This window comes from Entelurus aequoreus, linkage group LG20 (assembly GCF_033978785.1).
Source record: "Entelurus aequoreus isolate RoL-2023_Sb linkage group LG20, RoL_Eaeq_v1.1, whole genome shotgun sequence".
Classification (NCBI taxonomy): Eukaryota; Metazoa; Chordata; class Actinopteri; order Syngnathiformes; family Syngnathidae; genus Entelurus; species Entelurus aequoreus.
In genome coordinates, this window is record NC_084750.1 from 34,468,778 (window position 1) to 34,493,245 (window position 24,468).

The 24,468-nt window shown below is 40.6% G+C and overlaps 1 protein-coding gene across 1 annotated transcript; it reads left to right on the top strand.

The window, feature by feature from the left end:
• The first annotated feature begins 4,304 nt into the window (after positions 1-4,304).
• prrt1 (proline-rich transmembrane protein 1) lies at positions 4,305-23,184 on the top strand. The gene is made up of 4 exons (XM_062029994.1): positions 4,305-4,488; positions 11,454-11,776; positions 14,769-14,960; positions 19,268-23,184. The coding sequence occupies exons 1-4, from the start codon at positions 4,473-4,475 to the stop codon at positions 19,442-19,444; spliced, it is 708 nt and encodes a 235-aa protein (XP_061885978.1). The 5' UTR covers positions 4,305-4,472; the 3' UTR covers positions 19,445-23,184.
• Positions 23,185-24,468: the final 1,284 nt, after the last annotated feature.

Here is a 24,468-nt window from a genome sequence, read left to right on the forward strand (position 1 = left end):
GTCGAATAAATTTTACCGTAAAATTTACTCACGTGTATATTTTAAAATATTTGTATGTATTTTTTTATAAAAACATTTTAATAATTTCTTAATGTATAAAAAATATTTTGTTCATTAATTAGTTATTTCATGATTTAATTATTAAGTTCATTATTTAATAATTATTAAGTTATTTTATAACCCTGTCGCTTCATGAATGTACAGTGTTTTGTCTGTCAAACTCACGCATCAAAGTCAGTGGGTGGGGCTAACAGGAAACTACTTCCGCATTTTCAGACCTGGGTATCGACCAGCATTCCTCCGCTTCTCTGGTCCAAGTTCCACAAACAAGTGAAAGTATTCTATGACTTTGACTGCTGGGTTTCACAGATAAAGTGAATTCATGAAGCCCTGCCACATAAGTTTTAATAAATAATTTAATAAATAACAAAAACATGAAATACTTAAATTATAAAATAACTAATTAAATTGTGAAATAATTAAATCATGAAATACTTAAAATATGTAATACTTAAACAGTAAAGTAATTAAATCATAAAATATTTGCATAATCATGAAATAATTCAACCATAGTCATTTAATCATCATCATTAAATCAAGAAATAACTACATTTTGAAACAATTAATTAGCCAATTATATAAATAAATGATGAATAATTAAACTATGAAATAATTGAATGAAATAATTAAATTGTGAAACATTTTTTAATTATGAAATAAATAAGTTCTTAAATCATGAAATAATACAATTTTAATATTATTAACTAAATGTAAAACAATTAAATTGTGTAATATTTAACTGAATTATGAAATAATTGAAGAGATAATGAAATAATGAATCAAATTGGGAAATAATGAATCAAATCATAAAATAATTATTGTAGTTGTGGATTAAATAAATACGTAAATAATTCATGAAACAATTAAATGGTGAAAGAACTAAATCATGAAATAAATAAACCCATAAATCATGAAAACATGAAATAACAAAAATGTGAATACATAATTAAATCATGAAATAATGAATTAAATCGTAAAATAAATAAATCATGACTTTTTTGAACAACTCATGAAATAATCAAATTGTGAATAACTCATGAAATAATCAAATTGTGAATAACTCATGACATAATCAAATTGTGAAATAATTAAATAATTAAATAAGTCCTTAAATCAGAAGATGATTATCCATCCATCCATTTTCTTCCGCTTATCCGAGGTCGGGTCACAGGGGCAGCAGCCTAAGCAGGGAAGCCCAGACTTCCCTCTCCCCAGCCACTTCGTCCAGCTCCTCCTGGGGGATCTCGAGGCGTTTCCAGGCCAGCCGGGAGACATAGTGTCTTGGGTCTTCCCCGTGGCCTCTTACTGGTCGGACGTGCCCTTGACACCTCTACAGGTAGATCAGATGCCCAAACCACCTCATCTGGCTCCTTTCGATGTGGAGGAGCAGCGGCTTTACTTTGAGCTCCTCCCGGATGGCAGAGATTCTCACCCTATCTCTAAGGGAGAGCCCCGCCACCTGACGGAGGAAACTCTCTCGGAGCGGACCGCCACAATCAGACAGTCCGATACCCCATACTCTCTGAGCACTCCCCACAGGACTGCCTGAGGGACATGGTCGAATGACTTCTCCAAGTCCACAAAGCACATGAACAGTTGTGCTCATAAGTTTACATACCCTGGAAGAATTTATGATTTTTTGGCCATTCTTCAGAGAATATGAATGATAACACAAAAAACTTTCTTCCACTCATGCTTAATGGTTGTGTGAAGCTATTTATGAATTATTGGCAAACAACTGTGTTTACTCTTTTTAAATCAAAATGACAAAAGAAAGTACCCAAATGACCCTGATCAAAAGTTTACATACCCCAGTGACTTTGATCTTATAACATGCACAGAAGTTGACACAAACAGGTTTGAATGGCTAATCAAAGTTCCAATCCTCACCTGTGACATGTTCGTTTGTAATTAATGTGTGTGTATAAAAGGTCAGTGAGTTTCTGGGCTTCTGACAGACCATTGCATCTTTCATCCAGTGCTGCACAGATGTTTCTGGATTCTGAGTCATGGGGAAGGCAAAAGAATTGTCAAAGGATCTGCAAGAAAAGGTAATTGAACTCCATAAAACAGGAAAGGGGTATAAAAAGATATCCAAGGAACTGAGAATGCCAATCAGCAGTGTTCAAACGCTGATTAAGAAGTGGACAATGAGGGATTCAGGTAGACCAGCAAAGATTTCAGCCACAACTGCCAGGGAAATTGTCCGAGATGCAAAGAAAAATCCACAAATAACTTCAGCTGAAATACAGGACTCTCTGAAAAATTGTGGTGTGGCTGTTCGAAGATGCACAATAAAGAGGCACTTGAAGAAAAATGGGCTGCATGGTCGAGTGACCAAAAAGTTCAATTTTGGTCTCATCACTCCAAATTACTTTGTTCCAGAAGTTTTGAGGCTTGTCTCTGTGCTGTTTGGCGTAATGTAAGCGGGATACTTTCTGACATTTGCGCAGAAATGGCTTTCTTCTGGCGACTCGTCCATATACAAAGGACCGTTTATGTATTTGACCCGGGGGCCAAATTTAGAGAAAAATATGTGTCTGGGGGCCGGTATATCTATTTTTAGGAACACTAATACAAAACCTCACAATAATGTCTGATTGAAACGTTATGACAGACCACCTTAAAAAACGGAATGGAATTTAAACATTTTTTACTGAATGAGACACCCAGAAAGTACATGAAAATAAAAAATGTGTGATTTACAATATTAACTATGACCGATAAAACACTGAATATTGACAACATATGAACGTCACACACCCTCTCCATCCACATATTTTACAATAAAGCAAAGGGCAACAAAAATGCGACAAACACAGTGAAATATGAACGCGAAGGGTAAAAAAATCCCACCTACAATCTGATACATCTGATATATCACTAAGTTTTAGAACTTTGTTGCAAAAATCTACTTCCGCGTCTGTCCCTGACACCCGCGTTTCAGGCTGGCCGCTCTGGAAACACTCTGTGGAAACGCTCCCCACCCACACTGCTTGGTGCCTCGTCTGAGCTGCTGTGACTTAGATTACCATAGTAACTACTTAGATTACCATAGTAACTAGTATATATTACCATAGTAACTAGTATAGATTACCATAGTAACTAATTAGATTACCATAGTAACTAGTATATCATGCAAAAGTGCAGATTCCAACCATTGAAATACTTTGTATAGTTCGGGGGTAGGCAACCGGCTCTAGAGCCGCATGCGGCTCTTTAGCGCCGCCCTAGTGGCTCTCTGGAGCTTTTTCAAAAATGTATGAAAATTGGAAAAAGATGAGGGGGAAAAAATATTTTTTTTGTTTTAGTATGGTTTTTGTAGGAGGACAAACATGACACAAACCTCCCTAATTGTTATAAATCACACTGTTTGTATTAAACATGCTTAACTGATTCGAGTATTTGGTGAGCGCCGTTTTGTCCTACTAATTTTGGCGGTCCTTGAACTCACCTTAGTTTGTTTACATATATAACTTTCTCCGACTTCCTAGGACGTGTTTTATCCTTTTTCTGTCTCATTTTGTCCACCAAACTTTTAACTTTGTGCCTGAATGCACAAAGGTGAGTTTTGTTGATGTTATTGACTTGTGTGGAGTGCTAATCAGACATATTTGGTCACTGCATGACTGCAAGCTAATCGATGCTAACATGCTATTTAGGCTAGCTATATGTACATCATTATGCCTCATTTGTAGGTATATTTGAGGTCATTGTTTTCTTTAAGTCCTCTTAATTCAATTTATATCTCATGACACACTATCTGTATGTAATATGGCTTTTCATTTTTTGTGGCTCCAGACAATTTTTGTTTTGTATTTTTGGTCCAATATGCCTCTTTCAACATTTTGGGTTGCCGACCCCTGGTATAGTTGAAGACTTACGGTCATTAGAAAACATCACTGCATAATGGCAGCTACACTTTCCATTTTAAAGATCTAAAAAAATTATTTGGGAATGTCTGGCGGGCCAGATTGAAAAGTTCAATGGCCCCGGGCCTTAATTTGCCCAGGTTTGCTTTAGAAATATGGCTGTGAATCACATTTCTAAAAAAAATGTATCCACTAATTTAAAAAAAAAAGAAAAAAAAAAGGACCATGCCATATAAAAAAATCAGCAGTTAACGTTCAATCCAAACCCTGCCTTTAAAAAAAACAAAAAAAAACGTACTGGTTGTGATTGGACGTTGCAGCTGCGTGCCTGCGCCTTTAAGACAAGCATCGCTGGGTGTCAGATTGATTTAATATTCCGCGACGTGCCAGTGAGAAATCTCGTTAGACGCACGCAGAGACAGATCGCTCGCTAAAGATGAGGACATCTTGAGGATGGCCTGCGCGCATTCGGACTAAAAGTGCACCATTGCGCATCAGTGGGAGGTTTTTTTTTTTTATCTGGACAAGCCACTAAAGGACATGTCGGAGAAACACGGTGAGATGATTCCATAGTTCTGCGAATCCGATGCAGCTAATAATATTTGCGTATGGCTTTATTGGCTTAGTGCTTTTAGGTACCCATTTGTCAGCATCTCCGTGGTGCGCAGTTCTACTGAACATGATGCGTGGGTGCCCACTAAGCAGAAACATCATCACGGCCTTACTACATTTCCGACTTTTGTCACATAACAACTGATATTCATTATTGTCATCAAACATGAGAAAATGACTCATGCATTGTCTTCAATATAGCACACTTACAGGCAAAAAGGCATACATTTTAAAATATATTTTTACAGACAATGCATTACAGACATATTGTAAAATTCAAATTATAGTATATAATATGATACAAGCGGTATAAATATGTTGATAGAAATGTTGCTATGATTTCATATAATTGTATAAAACCCTAACACTTCTATAACCCAAAGACATTAAATATACATTTTTTAAATAATATAAATATTAAATAGACTATCCAAAAGATTATAGTAATTAGTTTTTAATTTATGTTGAATAAATACTGTTTTATTAAAAATAGATAATACAATGGTTAAAAATATTTTATATCAAAATATATTTAATTTAATATTAAATTAAATATATTTAATTATACATATATATTTAATTGTATTAAATAAAAAATGTATATGTGTATATAATTTATTTATATAATATACATTACCCTGAAAACTTCAACAGTATTATACGCACAATTATTAGTAATTAGCGTATACTAATATATATATATACTAGTATAGTAATTAGTTTTTAATTTATGTAAAATAAATACAGTTTTTTTAATACAAAAATAGATGCATAAAAAATCAATAGTATGAATAGAAAAAAAATAAATGTAATTTAATTAAAAAATAAAAGATGTATATGTGTATATAATTTATTTATATGATATACATTACCCTGAAAACTTCAACAGTATTGTACGCACAATAATTAAAATACCACATCAATATCAAATACACTATCCAAAAGATTATAGTAATTAGTTTTTAATTTATGTAAAATAAGTACTGTTTTTTTAAATAAATATTACAGTGGTTAAAATATTTTATATAAAAATATATGTATAAAAAAATGAATAATATAAATACAAAAAAAAAGAAATTTAATTTAGTTAAAAATAAAACAAATATGTGTATATCATTTATTTATATGATATACATTACCCTGAAAACTTCAACAGTATTATACGCACAATAATTAAAATACCACATAATCACCAAACTTAATTTTAGATGCCCTAAAAAACCCTTCTGTCCTATCCCTGCATGTGTGTGTGTGTGTGTGATAGAGGACTATTATGTAAATGTGGCCCTTTAAGTGCACGTAGTCGCCCCTCAGCTGTTCTGCTGTAAGTCCCTTCAAGTGGGTCCCCCCACTATTTCACCCTCTCATCCTTTCCCAAACACCATCGCTCATTTCCTGTTTCACTGAATCACAAAGGGAGGACGAGCATATCAGAGATGCTGATGGATGTTTAGTTTTGTAGGGTTTGTAGCAACTAGCGCACTAATTGCTAACTGACTACTAGTGCACTAATAGCTACCTGACAACTAGCACACTAATCGCTATAGCTGACAACAAGCACACTAATCGCTAGCTGACAACTGGCGCACTTATCGCTAACTGACAAATGGCACACTAATCGCTAGCTAACAATTGTTACACTAATCGTAAGCTGACAATTGCCGCTCTAATCACAAGCTGACAATTGGTACACAAATCATTATCTGACTACAAGCGCGCTAACCGCTAGTTGAAAACAGTGTGCTAATCGCGAGCTGACAACTGGTGCACTTATCGCTAGCTGAAAACAGTGTGCTAATTGCTAGCTGACAACTGGCACACTTATCGCTAGCTGACAACCGGCGCACTTATCGCTAGCTGACAATTGGCGCGCTAATCGCTAACCGAAAACGGTGTACTAATCGGTAGCTGACAATTGCCGCATTACTCACTAGCTGACAGCTAGGTGCTAATAACTAGCCGACTATTGCCGCACTCACTGCTAGCTGACAACTGGTGTGCTAATTGCTAGCTAAAAACTAACTTGAAAGTGTCAGTCTTGCTACTGACAGTTTGGTATGTTTGGGTTTTTCTGTGTTTTGGTGTTTTAATTCCTGTCTAGTGTTATTGCTAGTTTCTCAGGATTCAGGATGCTTTATTATTGTCCATTCTTTAACATGTACAAGACACATAAGAACTGAAATTACATTTTCGGCACAGTCCCACTAAGAGCAGACATACGTTACAGGGAGACAAGACGGGACCGGCAACGGATCAGCCACTTACGGCGCTCCTTAAAAAAGGTGGGAAAAAGGTGATATTGGGAAAGGGGGGAAGAGTAAAAAATATCAGTCAAAGGCTGGACCCTCGGGAGGGGGTCCAGACTCAGTCCAAGGGAAAAACCTCATTTAGCATAGCACACATAAACTTGTTACATATAATCACAACAACTCGCAACAGAGGGGGGGATTTAGGGTCCTGGAGGCCGGCCTGCTGCTACAAAGCGCTACTCAGCCGTCCATAACCCCGAAGAGGAATTAAGCGGTGGTGAGGGCGTTGGGTGGGGAGTGTGTTGGTATATATGCCTATAGTTTTTTGGGTGAAGTGAAGGAGTGTTCATGAGCCCAGAGTCGTTCTGCATGCAATGCAAGCAAAGTCCGACTCCCAGGTCTCGTTGAGGTGGGGAGGAGGGAGGGAGGTCAAAAGCGTCCATCTTTGAAATTCCTCAGGGGATGATTACAGAACAGCCTGTTCTTGTCTCAAGGCCATTCGGGGGAGTCAAATCGTAGATAAGGATTTTTGTTTTTTGTCGAGCAGGCATTACAATGGCTTGCCTGTTCTATATGTCCATGCTGGCCCTCATGTCCAATCCTTCCTTTACAGCAAGCTTCTCCATGATGGGATCCATCTCGCGATTCAGTTCAGAAATCGCCCCAGACTGTGATCCCACAGCCCGGCCCAATCCGTCCATTGCGACGAACAGCCTTTGAGCTCTTTGAGTGGCTGCCATCGTCTTACGAATTTTACGATACACCAGAGCAATGCGAAGCCCAATCAGCAGGTGCCCCGCGACCATGGTTCCAAATAGGTAGATGTCTTCCACGTCCTCGATGGAAAGGACTGAGAGGCACATGATTCTCCATTTGTCCCAGGTTCCATCAGGGCAGCCAGGCTCCCCAGAACCTCTTTTCCTCGTCGAAAATATTTTGTCAATAGAGTCGAGAATCCAGCTAATCAATTCCATGTCTGATGAGGACAGCGCAAAGAAAGAGGCTTCAAAAAAAGTTTAGACAAGACAAGACAAAAGAGAGCAAGCCAGAAAAAGACATTTAGAATCACTTCCTTTCACGGTGCTCTTGTTTTGTCAGTGTTTCCTGTTTGGTCTCTGAGTTTTGAAGCACCTTTACTTTCTGTTCCATGTCCTGTCAGCACACCTGATTCTCAATAATTAGTTGTATTTAGTTCCACCTGGGTCCCTCCATCAGTGCTGGATCATTCTACTTGTTAGATTTTGGCACTGATGGCCACATTGAAACGTTCTTCAGCCACTCCTCAAGCTCTCTCCCACCCATCCCTGTCTTCTGTCGGCCTTTCTGTGGACTTCTGAGATCCGTCCCTTGAGGGGTGGGGGGTGTCCTATGAGTAGCTGTGCAGCTGGGGAGAAGCGCCTGCAGAAGCGCCCGTCTGGCACTCGCCGTCCTCGCTTGCTGCAGAAGCGCCCGTCTGGCGTTCGCCGTCCTCGCTTGCTGCAGAAGCGCCCGTCTGGCGCTCGCCGTCCTCACCTGCTGCAGAAGCGCCCGTCTGGCGCTTGCCGTCCTCACCTGCTGCAGAAGCGCCCGTCTGGCGCTCGCCGTCCTCGCCTGCTGCAGAAGCGCCCGTCTGGCGCTGGCCGTCCTCTCATTCAGCAGAAGCGCCCTTCTGGCGCTCACCATCCTCGCCTTCAGCAGAAGTGCCTCTTTGGCCCTCGCCTTCCTCGCATCCTGCAGAAGCGCCCGTCCGGCGCTCGCCTTCCTCTCCTTCAGCAGGAGCGCCCCTCTGGCGCGCGCCGTCCTCGCCTGCTGCAGAAGTGCCCGTCTGGTGCTGACCGTCCTCGCATCCTGCTGAAGCGCCCGTCTGGCACTCGCCTTCCTCGCCTGCTGCAGAAGCGTCCCTCTGGTGCTCACCGTCCTCGCTTCCTGCAGAAGCGCCCGTCTGGCGCTCGCCGTCCTCGCCTGCTGCAGAAGCGCCCGTCTGGCGCTTGCCGTCCTCGCCTGCTGCAGAAGCGCCCGTCTGGCGCTTGCCCTCCTCGCCTTCAGCAGAAGCGCCCCTCTGGCGCTCGCCGTCCTTGCTTGCTGCAGAAGCGCCCCTCTGGCGCTCACCGTCCTCGCCTGCTGCAGAAGCGCCCGTCTGGCGCTTGCCGTCCTCGCCTGCTGCAGAAGCGCCCGTCTGGCGCTTGCCCTCCTCGCCTTCAGCAGAAGCGCCCCTCTGGCGCTCGCCGTCCTTGCTTGCTGCAGAAGCGCCCCTCTGGCGCTCACCGTCCTCGCCTGCTGCAGAAGTGCCCGTCTGGCCCTCGCCGTCCTCTCCTTCAGCAGAAGCGCCTCTCGCATCCTGCAGAAGCGCCCGTCTGGCGCTCGCTGTCCTCGCTTGCTGCAGAAGCGCCCGTCTGGCGCTCGCCGTCCTCGCATCCTGCTGAAGCGCCCGTCTGGCGCTTGCCGGCCTCTCCTTCAGCAGAAGCGCCCCTGTGGCGCTCACTGTCCTCGCTTGCTGCAGAAGCGCCCGTCTGGCGCTCGCCGTTCTCGCCTGCTGCAGAAGTGCCCGTCTGGCGCTAGCCGTCCTCACCTGCTGCAGAAGCGCCCGTCTGGCGCTCGCCGTCCTCGCTTGCTGCAGAAGCGCCCCTCTGGCGCTCACCGTCGTCGCTTGCTGCAGAAGCGCCCGTCTGGCGCTTGCCGTCCTCACCTGCTGCAGAAGCGCCCGTCTGGCGCTTGCTGTCCTCACCTGCTGCAGAAGCGCCCGTCTGGCGCTCGCCGTCTTCGCCTGCTGCAGAAGCGCCCGTCTGGCGCTGGCCGTCCTCTCATTCAGCAGAAGCGCCCTTCTGGCGCTCACCATCCTCTCCTTCAGCAGGAGCGCCCCTCTGGCGCTCGCCGTCCTCGCCTGCTGCAGAAGTGCCCGTCTGGCGCGCGCCGTCCTCGCCTGCTGCAGAAGTGCCCGTCTGGTGCTGACCGTCCTCGCATCCTGCTGAAGCGCCCGTCTGGCACTCACCGTCCTCGCCTGCTGCAGAAGCGTCCCTCTGGCGCTCACCGTCCTCGCTTCCTGCAGAAGCGCCCGTCTGGTGCTCGCCGGCCTTGCCTGCTGCAGAAGCGCCCGTCTGGCGCTTGCCCTCCTCGCCTTCAGCAGAAGCGCCCCTCTGGCGCTCACCGTCCTCGCTTGCTGCAGAAGCGCCCTTCTGGCGCTCACCGTCCTCGCCTGCTGCAGAAGTGCCCGTCTGGCGCTGGCCGTCCTCTCCTTCAGCAGAAGTGCCCGTCTGGCCCTCGCCGTCCTCTCCTTCAGCAGAAGCGCCGCTCTGGCCCTCGCCTTACTCGCATCCTGCAGAAGCGCCCGTCTGGCGCTCGCTGTCCTCGCTTGCTGCAGAAGCGCCCGTCTGGCGCTCGCCGTCCTCGCATCCTGCTGAAGCGCCCGTCTGGCGCTTGCCGTCCTCTCCTTCAGCAGAAGCGCCCCTGTGGCGCTCACTGTCCTCGCTTGCTGCAGAAGTGCCCGTCTGGCGCTAGCCGTCCTCACCTGCTGCAGAAGCGCCCGTCTGGCGCTCGCCGTCCTCGCCTGCTGCAGAAGTGCCCGTCTGGCGCTCGCCGTGCTCGCCTGCTGCAGAAGCGCCCGTCTGGCACTCGCCGTGCTCGCCTGCTGCAGAAGCGCCCGTCTGGCGCTCGCCGTGCTCGCCTGCTGCAGAAGCGCCCGTCTGGCGCTCGCCGTCCTCTCCTGCAGCAGAAATGCCCCTCTGGCATTTATCGTCCTCCTCCTCGTCGGCCGCAACGGTGGTCAGTCCATGAACGTCCTCTGCGCCGACAGCAGCAGCGCACTAGACCTGGGCGTGGCTTCCTGCTAGTACTGGGGTGTTAATTGTGCGCTTCTCGTGCTCCCCTTCACCAGATACGGCGGTGTTCCACCCGCCGCCGACACCTGGCTCTACCCCGCTGACTGGGGGTACATGGCCTGGACTGTTGGCCGGCCCTTTGAGGCTGGGGCACAGTTTAGCAAGCCTCCGCCATTCCTCCCTCCACCCTCCCTTGGTTTTGGACTTTCTGTTTACCTTAAAACGTCTGGTATTCCTGGTAGGAAGGGGGACTACTGCCAGGCTTGCTAAGTATGTAACTATATTACGGTATTTATTTAATTTGATTTTTTTTCCTTTACTTTAGTCACTATCTTTGCAACACATGTTTTATTATTTGTTGCAAATTGTCGCTTGTAAACACAGGAAGTGAACAAATGACCAGCCATTGATTCAATAAGCTTTGCTTCTTCCTACTCCTTTTTGGAGAGGTTGAAATGTGAAAGTGTGACTCATGTCCAAAACAAATAAAACCAAACAAATATTATATATGTAATTTATTTATGCAGGGTGTCCATAAAGTATGGAATTAAAATAATATGTATACATTATATGAAAACTTTTAATTGAATTTAATTATTCTAAAATATTAATATATTTTTAACATTTTCAAAACACAATTAAACTATTTATGAATAATTAGCAATGATCTATCAGTACTGAAAAAGGATTACACGTATGGGAGGTGTCCTGCATGTCTTGTAGGTTAAATGCTAATTAAACAATGTATTATTTAAAAATTATTAAAATTAATCCATTACAATTTTTTTTTAAATAATTCAAATGAATAAAAGACAATAATACCTAATTTATTAAATACAAACTATAATTTTACATTCCCTTCCAAGGCCTCGAAGACTCCAGCCGGCAGACAATGCAGCCCCCTCCATACCCCCAAGACCCTAACGTACCTCAACACGCCAACATGGCACCCAGCGCTCAGTCCGGCTATCCCCCACTGCCGCCACCCACGGGCGCAGAGGGATACCTCCAAGAGACTCAGTTCCACTGTAACACAATGGGACCCCCCGGGGCTCCACAGGGCTACACGGTCCAGACTCAGGGCCCAGGAGGAACCATACCACATCCCCCTGTGGGGTACCTCCACCCTGGATACCCTCTGCAGCTGCAGCCGTGCACAGCTTACGTTCCTGTGTACCCTATGGCGTCGGTGAGTGCTTTATTATTATTTATCATATACTTTCATGAGGTATATCTACTCTCTTATTGTCTAAAGTGATATATCAATTAAAGTTTCCCTTTTAACAACAAAAAAATAGCGAGGGTGTGTATCTAAATAACCATTTTTATAGAAATAATTTCTTCTTGTTAATGTATTTAATATGTTTAATATTTTTCTAGTTTATATAATTATTAGTGTATTATTTTCAGAATATTTGTATTTTTTACTATTATACATAATTATTATATATAACAAATATAAATACACGGTATATATATAACAGTGTAATAATTTTTTTACCTATTTACTTTTGTTTACTTAGTTTTCTTTTAATGTATTTTAATGTATTAATTTAATATTTTTCTAGGTTATATAATTATTAATGTATTATTCTCAGAATATTATATTTATATTATTATATATACTATATAAACACACACATACGGAGCCCCTTAAGGGACATGGAGGGAAAAAAATGTTTTGCGAGATCTCGCAATACATTTGTGATACTTATATATATATATATACATATATATATATATATATATATAAACTTATTTTTCTTTATTTACTTATTTTTAATTTTTTTTTATTCTAGTATTTCAAGTAATTCATAATGTATTGTAATATTGGATTTTGTATAATGTATGTATATTATATACAGTATTTGTATCGTCCCTAACAGTGGCGTGCAGTCACTAGAGGCAGGGGAGGCGGGGCCTCACCTGCCATCATGGAAAGAAAAAGAAAAAAAAATTAATTCAATTGTTATATGTATCCAGTGATTATACTAAAGTTATTTTCCATTTAACTTCACCAGTTTTAGATTATTTTTATTTTTATTTTCACATTTGCCGTTCAAATACTGAGAAGAGACGGTGTGGTGATCAGCAGCCAGTTGAGGCACTTGTGCCTCACCATGGATTGCGACTCGGCTAACTGCTGGCCTGCTGTGCAGTGAGACCGTATTGCTATATGAATTATATTATACATTTCCATAGTTTAGTTAGCTGAGGTATATAATGTACAGTGTATTTTGTCAACAACTGTACGTGTGTAACGTATTTTTAGTGCTGAGCGATCATAAATCTGCTGCGGAGACACACTGTGTGAGGCTCGTATCATAACCCCGCCTCCTGGTGCCAAGCACCTCCGCCGCAGAATGCACCGCCCGACGGGAGCACCGTGGCCACACCAACCAAAGCCCACACCCAAACCCTCCACGTGCAAGACCGAATCCACCCAAAAAAAGTCACTTAACAAGAAGCCAAAAAGTGCAAAAACAACGATGCTCGCGCTGCAGGAGCCGCGAACGACCGCAGGGACACAACATTAGGTACACCTGCACTGCAGGTTCATATGTTTGTAAATTTGACTGTGATGATGCAGTCGTGCCTCACCAGACATTAACCTCACCGCACGCCACTGGTCCCTAAAGTCTGGATACATACAGACAAAAATACACATTATACAACTTAAATGTTTATCTAAATAATAAGGCATTTATTCATTTTAATGTAACAATTGTTTAATAGTTTTGTAGTTTATATGATTATGAATGTTTTCTTTTTTCAGAATGTTTATATTATTATAGTGTGTGTATATATATATATATATATATATATATATATGATGATAGTATATATGATAGTATATATCTGTATCATGAATCAATTTAAGTGGACCCTGACTCAAACAACTTGAAAAACTTATTCGGGTGTTACCATTTAGTGGTCAATTGTACGGAATATGTACTTCACTGTGCAACCTACTAAATAAAAGTCTCAATCATATATATATATATATATATATATATATATATATATATATATATATATATATATATATATATATATATATATATATATATACACACACACACACACACGTTATTTTACCTTATTACTTATTGTTACTCTATTTTTATTTATTTGTAAACATTTGTTTATTGGATTTTTTACATATACTGTCTAGAAATACTATTAAACACATGTCAAATGTTCTTTTTTTTCTCTCTTCCAAACAAGTAACCCACAAAAATTATATTTAAAAAAACAAAAAACAAAACATGCATCAGTATTTTTTTAGTATTGTAATATAATTAATAATTGATTGTATTATTAATTTAACTAATAATGATGTTTTAAAGTAGCTCTTTGGTATAGTGTACACATATCATATACAGTATTGTGTATAGACATCCCTAAAGTCTGGATGCAAAAATGCATATTGTTCAATTTGAATGTGTAGTTAAATAATTGTTATAATAGAGATAGCTTCTTACTTTTAATGTATGAATCATGTAATATCTTTCAAGTTTATACCATTTTTAATGTGTTACTTTATTTATTTATTTATTTTATTATATATAATATATATATGATATTTGTATTTATTTTAACCCGCTTACTTATGTTTACAACATTTTATAAGTATTTTTATTTCACTATTTTAATTGTTTAAAACAATTCATAATGTATTATATTATTTAATTAAATACTATTTATATTTTACTTCTTTTGTATAATGTATACATTTTATGCTGCCCACTGCTCCCCTCACCTCCCAGGGGGTGATCAAGGGTGATGGGTCAAAAGCAGAGAATAATTTTGCCACACCTAGTGTGTGTGTGTGACAATCCCTGGTACTTTAACTTGAACTTATATATACTTAAGGGACACGATGTACAATAATAACATAGATCTGCGAAATTGTTTTGATTGTTGTCTCTGATGACTTGTTGCTAAGCAGAGTTTGAGACCTTATATTTCGCAATCCTGTGACTGTTCTGTATTAAATACAAATTACCTCTGGAGGAAGAAAAAAACATATTGGGACTATCACTGTCGAGTAACCACTATGTTATAAATAGGATGAAGCTAGTTCTAACAATGTCCACTGATTGGTCAAATTACCGTACATGTTTTGTATATTTGTAAATAAAATTCACCTTTGAATAAAATACTTTTTTCCATTCCAGGGACAACCCTACATGCCAGCCACAGGAGGCCACCCGGCGATCCCACCGGGTCAGATTCATCCCATGCAAATGCCGCCCAACATCACCTTAATGGACCGCAGACCTCCACATGACTACCTGCCCATCGCTGTGCTCACTACTGTGTGCTGCTTCTGGCCCACTGGCATCATTGCCATCATCAAAGCAGTGCAGGTGGGTGTGAGATTATTACCTTTTTTTTATGGACGACACATAGATGGCTAGATTATCACCTCTGTGGTGGACCGGGAGACATAGGACAAGAGAAGCATGGCAGACAAGGAAATTAATGTCATTTATACAGGGTGTTCCTATTGTCTGGACATATACTATACATAAATTATACAAAACACCAAAACCAGTGAAGTTGGCACGTTGTGTAAATGGTAAATAAAAACAGAATACAATGATTTGCAAATCCTTTTCAATCTATATTCAATTGAATAGACTGCAAAGACAAGATACTTAACGTTCGAACTGGAAAACTTTGTTATTTTTTGCAAATATTAGCTCATTTGGAATTTGATGTCTGTAACATGTTTCAAAAAAGCTGGCAAAAGTGGCAAAAAAGACTGAGAAAGTTGAGGAATGCTCATCAAAAACGTATGTGGAACATCCCACAGGTGAACAGGCTAATTGGGAACATGTGGGTGCAATTATTGGGTATAAAAGCAGCTTCCACGAAATGCTGGATGGGGCGAGGGTCACCACTTTGTCAAACAGTTTAAGAACAACATTTCTCAACGAGCTATTGCAAGGAATTTAGGGATTTCACCATCTACGGTCCGTAATATCATCAAAAGGTTCAGAGAATCTGGAGAAATCACTGCATGTAAGCGATGATATAACGGACCTTGGATCCCTCAGGCGGTACTGCATCAAAAAGCGACATCAATGTGTAAAGGATATCACCACATGGGCTCAGGAACACGTCAGAAAACCACTGTCAGTAACTACAGTTCGTCGCTACATCTGTAAGTGCAAATTAAAACTCTACTATGCAAAGCCAAAGCCATTTATCAACCACACCCAGAAACGCTGTCGGCTTTGCTGGGCCCGAGCTCATCTAAGATGAACTGATGCAAAGTGGAAAAGTGTTCTGTGGTCTGATGAGTCTCAACTAGCGGTTGAGTCATTTCAAATTGTTTTTGGAAACTGTGGACGTCGTGTCCTTCGGACCAAAGAGGAAAAAAAACATCCGGACTGTTATAAGCGCAAAGTTCAAAAGCCAGCATTTGTGATGGTATGGGGGTGTATTAGTGTCCAAGGCATGGGTAACTTAATGCTGAAAGGTACATACAGGTTTTGGAGCAACATATATTGCCATCCAAGCAATATTATCATGGACGCCCCTGCTTATTTCAGCAAGACAATGCCAAGCCACGTGTTACAACAGCGTGACTTCACAGTAAAAGAGTGCGGGTACTAGACTGGCCTGCCTGAAGTCCAGACCTGTCTCCTATTGAAAATGTGTGGCGCATTATGAAGCCTAAAATACCACAACGGAGACCCCGGTCTGTTGAACAACTTAAGCTGTACATCAAGCAAGAATGGGAAAGAATTCCACCTGAAAAGCTTCAAAAATGGGTCTCCTCAGTTCCCAAACGTTTACTGAGTGTTGTTAAAAGGAAAGGTCATGTAACACAGTGGGAAAAATGCCCCTGTGCCAACTTTTTTGCAATGTGTTGCTGCCATTAAATTCTAAGTTAATAATTTGCAAAAAATAACAACATTTACCAGTTCGAACATTAAGTATCTTGTCTTTGCAGTCTATTCAATTGAATATAAGTTGAAAAGGATTTGCAAATCATTGTATTCTGTTTTTATTTACGAATTACACAACGTGCCAACTTCACTGGTTTTGGGTTTTGGGTTTTTGATGTGGTATGTTTTGGGATATTGAGTTCCTTCCGTCTATTGATTAAGGAAATGATTAAAATTTATACAGAGTGCCCCCTCAAGTCTGGACATACAACATACACACATTAGGCTGTACAAAATGTGAAACTTAATCACAAATATGTAGCTATACAAAAAACTTTTATTAAATTATTTAAAAAAATACTAACAATTAAATAATTGTTTAAAATGTAAAATAAATAATATGTTCATTAATAATTAGTAAAGACTTATCCAGCACGGAAAATTAATGAAACTTAATAGAGGGTGTTCCGTGAATTATTATAGATTAAATAATAATTTAAATAATGTATTATTTAAAAAAAAATAAAAATAAATAATTATAAATGATTATTATTATAGAGTGTCCCGCAAGTCCTGTATTTAATTATCATAGGTTTAATAATCAAATAATACATTAAATAATGTATTATTTAAAAATAATTCAAATTAATCCAGAAAATCATACATAATATAAAATACAAACACATTACACTCAGAACATCAATTTGAAAAAACAAACAAACAAAAAACATTCTATTATGTATGCAATTTATACAGGGTGTCCCTAAAGCAGGGGTGGGCAATTAATTTTTACCGGGGGCCGCATGAGCAACCCGAGCACTGCTGGAGGGCCACACCGACAATATTTCAATTAAATTTTGCTCATTATTTTTGATATACCGTAAAATAGATAATAATAATATTTTCATTTAACCTAACTTATTTTTATTCAAAAGCAGATGGCTTTTGATGGTTTTATTTTTATTTTTATTTTAACACTTTCTTACACAACACTTCCTGATCTATATTGCAATACAAAAATTTCAATTTATGTCACTTTATCCTGCATGCTCTTTGTTGTGAACGTAGCACGCCTGTAAGGTGATTGGCGAAGAAGGAGGAAGTGTTGCTGTTGCGGAAATGAGGATTGAGGATTGGTTTTCCTTTTGGAAAGAACGAGATAAGTTGAGCTGTGTTAGTATAGCATGCTCAATAAAAGTTTAAAAAGAGCATCAGACTTGGTGTGCACTTTTTCTGGACGCTACAATTGATGTCACAAGTGGGATGAAATGCCTCCCAGTTCGCCTTGCCATCAAACCTGGGAGTCTTCATTGAGGGCGGAATTCCCCTGTGGCAAGCAGCGTGGCTGCACCTGTAAACGCTGTCTCTCTCTCTGTCTCTCTCTCTCTCTCTCTCTCTCTTTGCGGCGAGCTCCTCACGTGGCACGTACCTCCCAATGACGTAGCACACAAACAGTGCAGTATGCGCAAAGTTTTACTTCTGACACCAATTGTAGCGTCCAGAAGAAGTGCACAGCAAGTCTGACGCTCTTTTTAAACTTTTATTGAGCAAGCTATACTAACACAGCTCAACAAATCTCGTTCCTTCCACACGCACGTCTCCTCGCTCCTCATTTACGCAACTCAAGAAGACAACATCTACTTCAGCAGGTCGTTACACTATATTCTTTAAACACAGCAACGTGTGTACCACAAATAAGCACACGGCTTTACCTTTACTTGGCAGTCCATGTCTTTTTTAAAACACGCCATTCGTCATCAACTTTTCTCTTTTTAGCGTCTCGGGGATAACCGGGCATCACTTGTCGCTGTGCGCCTTCCCTCACAGGACATACGCACATATAACATTTTTCAAAATAAAAGCAGCACAGTTGTATTGCACGCACGACAAAGATGTTTTTTTAAATTTATTTTGTATTTGTAATTGCCGCTGCGCGCACAAGCATACATCCACACGGAAGTAATACAAATAACGCTTTTCAAAACAAAAGCAGCACCGTTGTATTGCACACTCGAAATAGATACTTTTTTAAATGTATTTTGTAATTTATAATTGGCCTCACGCGGGCCGGACAGGGACGTACAAAGGGCCGGATGCGGCCCGCGGGCCGCAGAATGCCCAGGTCTGCCCTAAAGTATGGACATAAAATACAGTATATGCATATAATATGCATATATTATACAAGAAGGTTTTTTATTATTAAAAAAGTATTGTTTAAGTGTAATTATTAAGAAAATAGAATATAAACATTAATATAAACACAAATATTTATAAATAGAATTTTTCGAAGTAAAAGTTACAATTGAAAATAAATGATTAATTCATGTTACTGTACTGTATCCCTTTTTCTGGTATATTATACATCATATGCACACCTTGTAAATTAATAAGCTGTTATCATTTTATACTTTGTCGTGTTGTACCAAATTGACGTATGATGTGGTACGCTTTTGTATTATTATTGTTATTAGTTGGTGGGTCGGTGCCTGTGTAACAGCAGCCGACTGTGCAGGTCCACATGCAGCCAACAGATAGGTTACATAACAGCACCATTTAGGGAGCAACTGCGGGGGCTTGTTTCCTTTTTTTTTTCTCCAGTGGGCTCGCTCACTCTGCTCAGTTGACTCTGTGGCGATTGGAGCTGACAAGGCCCGAGCATGACTTTGGCGTGTCGCTGCAATGTGGCGTGGCGTGGCCTCTTTCCGCACGCTCGGTGAAATCCATCCCTCTCGTGCGTCTTGCGGTTCACGTAACAGTCTAACGTTTCCCCGCCGCAGGTGCGTACGGCGATCGCCAGAGGGGACATGGTGACGGCGGAGATCGCTTCCCGCGAGGCCCGCAACTTCTCCTTCATCAGCCTGGCCGTGGGCATCGCCTCCATTGTGCTCTGCACCATCCTCACCGTGGTCGTCATCATCGCCTCGCAGCATCACGACGACGACTGGGAGCCGTAACCGCGCGCCGCATCGGAATCCATCACAGCGAGTTAATTACATGGAAAGAGTAGCGGTGATAATGTGTATCCCTACTGCTCGCAGCTACACACCCATGTGACCAAATACACACACTGGATGCCAAATACTGATGAGTGTTGCTGTGATCCAACTAATATTTACATATTTTTCATAGGTGAAGTGACAGTGTCGACCAAAATCATCAAGTCCCGGTGAACCCTCTTCTTCCTATTCCTTAAGAGTGCCCGCTTAAGTTGATGTCTGCTTTTGTCCACACTAAATTTGAGATGCAAATTTTAATGAAAAAATGGTGAGTATATGTTCAGATGTGATGTAATAGTGTCAACTTCATCACTATTGCTAAGCGGCGTGGAACGACAACAGTGTGTCGTCTAGGTGCAGATTGGGACTTCCTGTTCAGTGCAAAGTAAGAGTCAAACTAAAACTGAAGAGTGTAACTGATTTTTACAGTCTTGGTGCCGTGACAAAAGAGTTTTAAGTCACTCGAATACAGTGGAACCCGCTTATGTTGACAACCCGTCTAATGTCGACAACACAACTGATGTGACAACCCGAATGTCAACAACACATCTCATGCCACAACCCGTCTAGTTTGACGGCCTGTCTGAGGTCAACATATTGTCTAACGTGACAACTCGTGTAATGTTGACAACCGGTCTGTCGACCACCCGTCTAATGTGACCACCTGACTAATGTCACAACCCAACTAATGTGACAACCTGTTCAATTTCACCACTCATCGAAAGTGACAACCTGTCTAATGCCAACAAGTCGTCTAAAGTGACAACTCATCTAATGTGACAATATGTCTAATGTCACAACCCGTCTAATGTGACATGTCTGCCACAACCCATCTAATGTGACATGTCTAATGTTGACATGTCTGTCACAACCAATCTAATGTGACATGTCTAATGTCACAACCAATCTAATGTGACAACCCATCTAATGTCACTACCCATCTAATGTAACAACATGTCTAATGTCACAACCCGTCTAATCTCACAACCCGTCTAATGTGACATGTCTGTCACAACCCATCTAATGTGACATGTCTAATGTCACAACCAATCTAATGTGACAACCCATCTAATGTCACTATCCATCTAATGTAACAACATGTCTAATGTCACAACCTATCTAATGTCACTACCCATCTAATGTAACAACATGTCTAATGTCACAACCCGTCTAATCTCACAACCCATCTAATGTGACATGTCTGTCACAACCTATCTAATGTGACATGTCTAATGTCACAACCAATCTAATGTGACAACCCATCTAATGTCACTACCCATCTAATGTGACAACATGTCTAATGTCACAACCCGTCTAATCTCACAACCCATCTAATGTGACATGTCTGTCACAACCCATCTAATGTGACATGTCTAATGTCACAACCAATCTAATGTGACAACCCATCTAATGTCACTACCCATCTAATGTGACAACATGTCTAATGTCACAACCCATCTAATGTGACAACCCGACTGATGTCACAACCCATCTAATGTGACAACCTGTCAAATGTCACAACCCATCTAATGTCAACAACCTGTCTAATGTCACAACCCATCTAATGTGACAACCCGACTGATGTCACAACTCATCTAATGTGACAACCCGACTGATGTCACAACCCATCTAATGTTACAACCCTGTCTAATGTCACAACCCATCTAATGTGACAACCCGACTGAAGTCACAACCCATCTAATGTGACAACCTGTCTGTCACAACCCATCTGTGTCAACCCGACTAATGTCATAACCCGTCTAATGTGACAAACTGTCTAAGGTGACAACCCGTCTAATGTTGTCAACCTGTGTATTGTGACAACTGTTCTAAGGTGACAACCCGTCTTATTTCGACAACCTGCCTAATGTCAACAACCCATCTAGAGTGACAACCTGTCTAATGTGACATGTTTAATGTCATAACCCATCTAATGAGACAACCTGTCTAGTGTCAACAACCAATCTAATGTCAACAACCTGTCTTGAGTAACAACCCATCTACATATTTTTACAACTTATCTATTTTCAACAACCCGTCTATTTTCAACAATATTGGTCTAATGTCAACAACCTGTCTAATGTCAACAACCCATCTAATGCTGACAACTGGTTGAATGTCGACAACCCGTCTAATTTCGACAACCGGTTAAATGTCAACAACCCATCTATGTAGACCAAATCATTACGTACCAATGTCAACAACTCATCTAATGTGACAACCTGTCTAAAGTCGCAACCCATCTAATGTCACAACCCATCTAATGTCACAACTCAACTAATCTAACAACCCAACTAATGTGACAAACCGTCTAAGATATCCCCCCTTTTAATGTTGACAACCTGTCTATCGTGACAACCGGTGTAAGGCGACAACCCGTCTAATGTTGACAACCGGTCTAAGGTGACAACCCGTCTAAAGTCACCAGCTCATCTAATGTGACAACCCATCTATGTGGAACAATTAGTAAATGTGCAGTCAATGAGTAGTTTGGTTTTGTGCTAGCCAGTTTAGGGAGCGTCGACATAAACGGGTTGCACTGTAATAACAGGCTTTGTCACATGTTTACTATCGCCCATTCTTGCTCTTAAATTGGGCTTTCCATGGCGGTTGATGTCGACGACCGCTTATGTCGACGCGAGCGTGGCCCACTGTGTGCTAACACTCCAGCAAGTATGTACAATATCCATTTACAATAGGAGGGGTGCAAAAACTGTGCCATGTTGAAACCGTGTGCTGCTATCCGTGTTACTGCAAGTGTTAAGAGATCCATACCCGTTTAAAAGACCAAATGTTAAAACATTTTTAAATAGTGTAGAATTGTTAATTTTTTTTGAAAATGTGTTGCTTATTGCTTTGTTTCATAGCTGCCATGCAGTGATGTCACACTTTATCGTGAGAGGTTGCAGCTTAATACATGCACAGTGGCGTACATGCATGACAATTAATGCATTTGTGGTGAAGCGGCTGTAAAAGTAGGTGATTTATTCAACACGATGTACAGTAGATGCTGTCTAAATGGAAGCATTGATAGATTTAATATTTCTTTTTGTACGCGTTATAGCTTACGTTGCGCTGCCCGGTCACAAAGAGGCAGCATACAAGCTTGCATGTCGTCCTCACTTTGTTTCCCTTTTCTTTGCAATATTGATACAGTATTTAATTATACTCCTGTGCAATGAGTCAGGATTTGAATACAGTACACAATTATGGTATTGGAAAGCTTCAAAATGAATGTTTGTGATAGAAGAATATGAATAATGCCTGGACTGGTTTGTAGCACTTTGTTTTTTTTTAATGTAAATTCCCTTTTCTCTGTGGTTCTCATGTCCTATCTAATCCTTGGACCTGGTTTTAAACATATCTTGCTTCCCCTTTATTGGGCACTGTTTTCCAAAATCCTACAGTAATTCATATTATTATGGAAAGAAAAGTGTTCAATTATTATTTTTTTTTTCTTTTTATGTGCCAAATTTGCTTTATCGCTCAGAAATCACATATTTTGTGTATGTTTTTTTAAAATGTACAGTATATATGTAAAAAAAAAAAAAAAAACCTCACTACCAAAAGTATGGATTATAGTTTATGCTTTCACCCTTAAATCAATGCTCAAAACCAGGGGTTCCTAAACTACGGCCCGTGGGCCGGATCCGGCCCGCCAGCGTCCAAAATCAGGCCCGCGGGAAGTCCCAAGTATACATTTTTTTTTAAAAAAATTAAAAAAATAATTTTTTAAAAACTTTTTTTTGTCTTTTCTTATCCACTTTGTACCGCTTGCTACTCACAGTGTCTCCTAGCTGCTCAGGCAAATCATATTGTCTAAAAATGCATTTTCTCATTGATAACATGACATCATCGCGTGCGGAAAGTGCGCTATATATATATATATATATATATATATATATATATATATATATATATATATATATATATATATATATATATATACACAGCTCGGCCCCCGGCCAAATTGTTTTAACCCAATGCGGCTTCTGAGTCAAAAAGTTTGGGGACCCCTGCTCAAAACAATAAAATTACAATAAATTTTGTTAAAATATAAAATAAACTGACAATTATGTAACAATGTATATCATACAGTATTTATTACAGGAATTGCACTTATTTCTTGTCATACAGTGCAATACATACAGTCAGATGGGCAAACGCCTATTAAAAAAAACTATTGATTATAGAAATGATATAGATAATATAATACAAATGTTTTTTCAATTAATTTATTTGTATTTTTACGTATTTATTTTAAAAAATTAAGTATTTTTTGAATAATATATAATGATAACAATGTCATTGTGAGCAAGTTATATTGCAGCACGGCCTTGTTTTAATACATGGTCAATTTAAAATCAGCTTGTTAAGTACAGCAGGGAAGGGATTTTTATGACCCCATTCCTAAATGAGAGGGGGGGGGGTTTAATAATTTTGCAATGCAGTCTGCTGAAAATGATGGAAAGCGCCACTCTACATAGCAACCGACGCTGTGGTCAAAGTTGGAATTTCCACACAACACATTTTGAGATATTCAACACGCTACTGCCATAGTGCACACCGTCAATCCGTCACGTTTCATGTGTCAGGTAATCTGCGATGAATGGGGCCATACAAATCCCCTTCCTTCTGTACATAAATACTGTATGCAAAGTGGGTGCTTCTAATTAGTTAGTCCTTGCATATGTAGTTCATGAAGCTGCAGGTCCTTTTTAGTGCATTTTATTGCCAGCTGCTGTTCTGTGTTTGATTTAAAGGAGCTGGTGTGATAGCAGGCTGACACGTTTTTCATTCTGATGGTTTATGTGAATAATAAGACAAAGAATAAAAAGGGTCTGTCAGTGACATCTTGGGTGTGTTTTTCACCTGTGTCCCCCCCCCCACCACCACACACGCTCCCCATCAGTGCTATTTATAGCTGACCCGCTTTCACACCACTGTGTTTCTGCCTTTATATTCTGCATTTTCACTCGCTG

Excerpts from the sequence above, each read along its gene's own strand:
- prrt1 (XM_062029994.1), top strand. Across the intron at positions 11,777-14,768 it reads CTGTGTACCCTATGGCGTCG|GGACAACCCTACATGCCAGC; the intron begins GTGAGTGCTTTA and ends TTTCCATTCCAG. Across the intron at positions 14,961-19,267 it reads CCATCATCAAAGCAGTGCAG|GTGCGTACGGCGATCGCCAG; the intron begins GTGGGTGTGAGA and ends TCCCCGCCGCAG.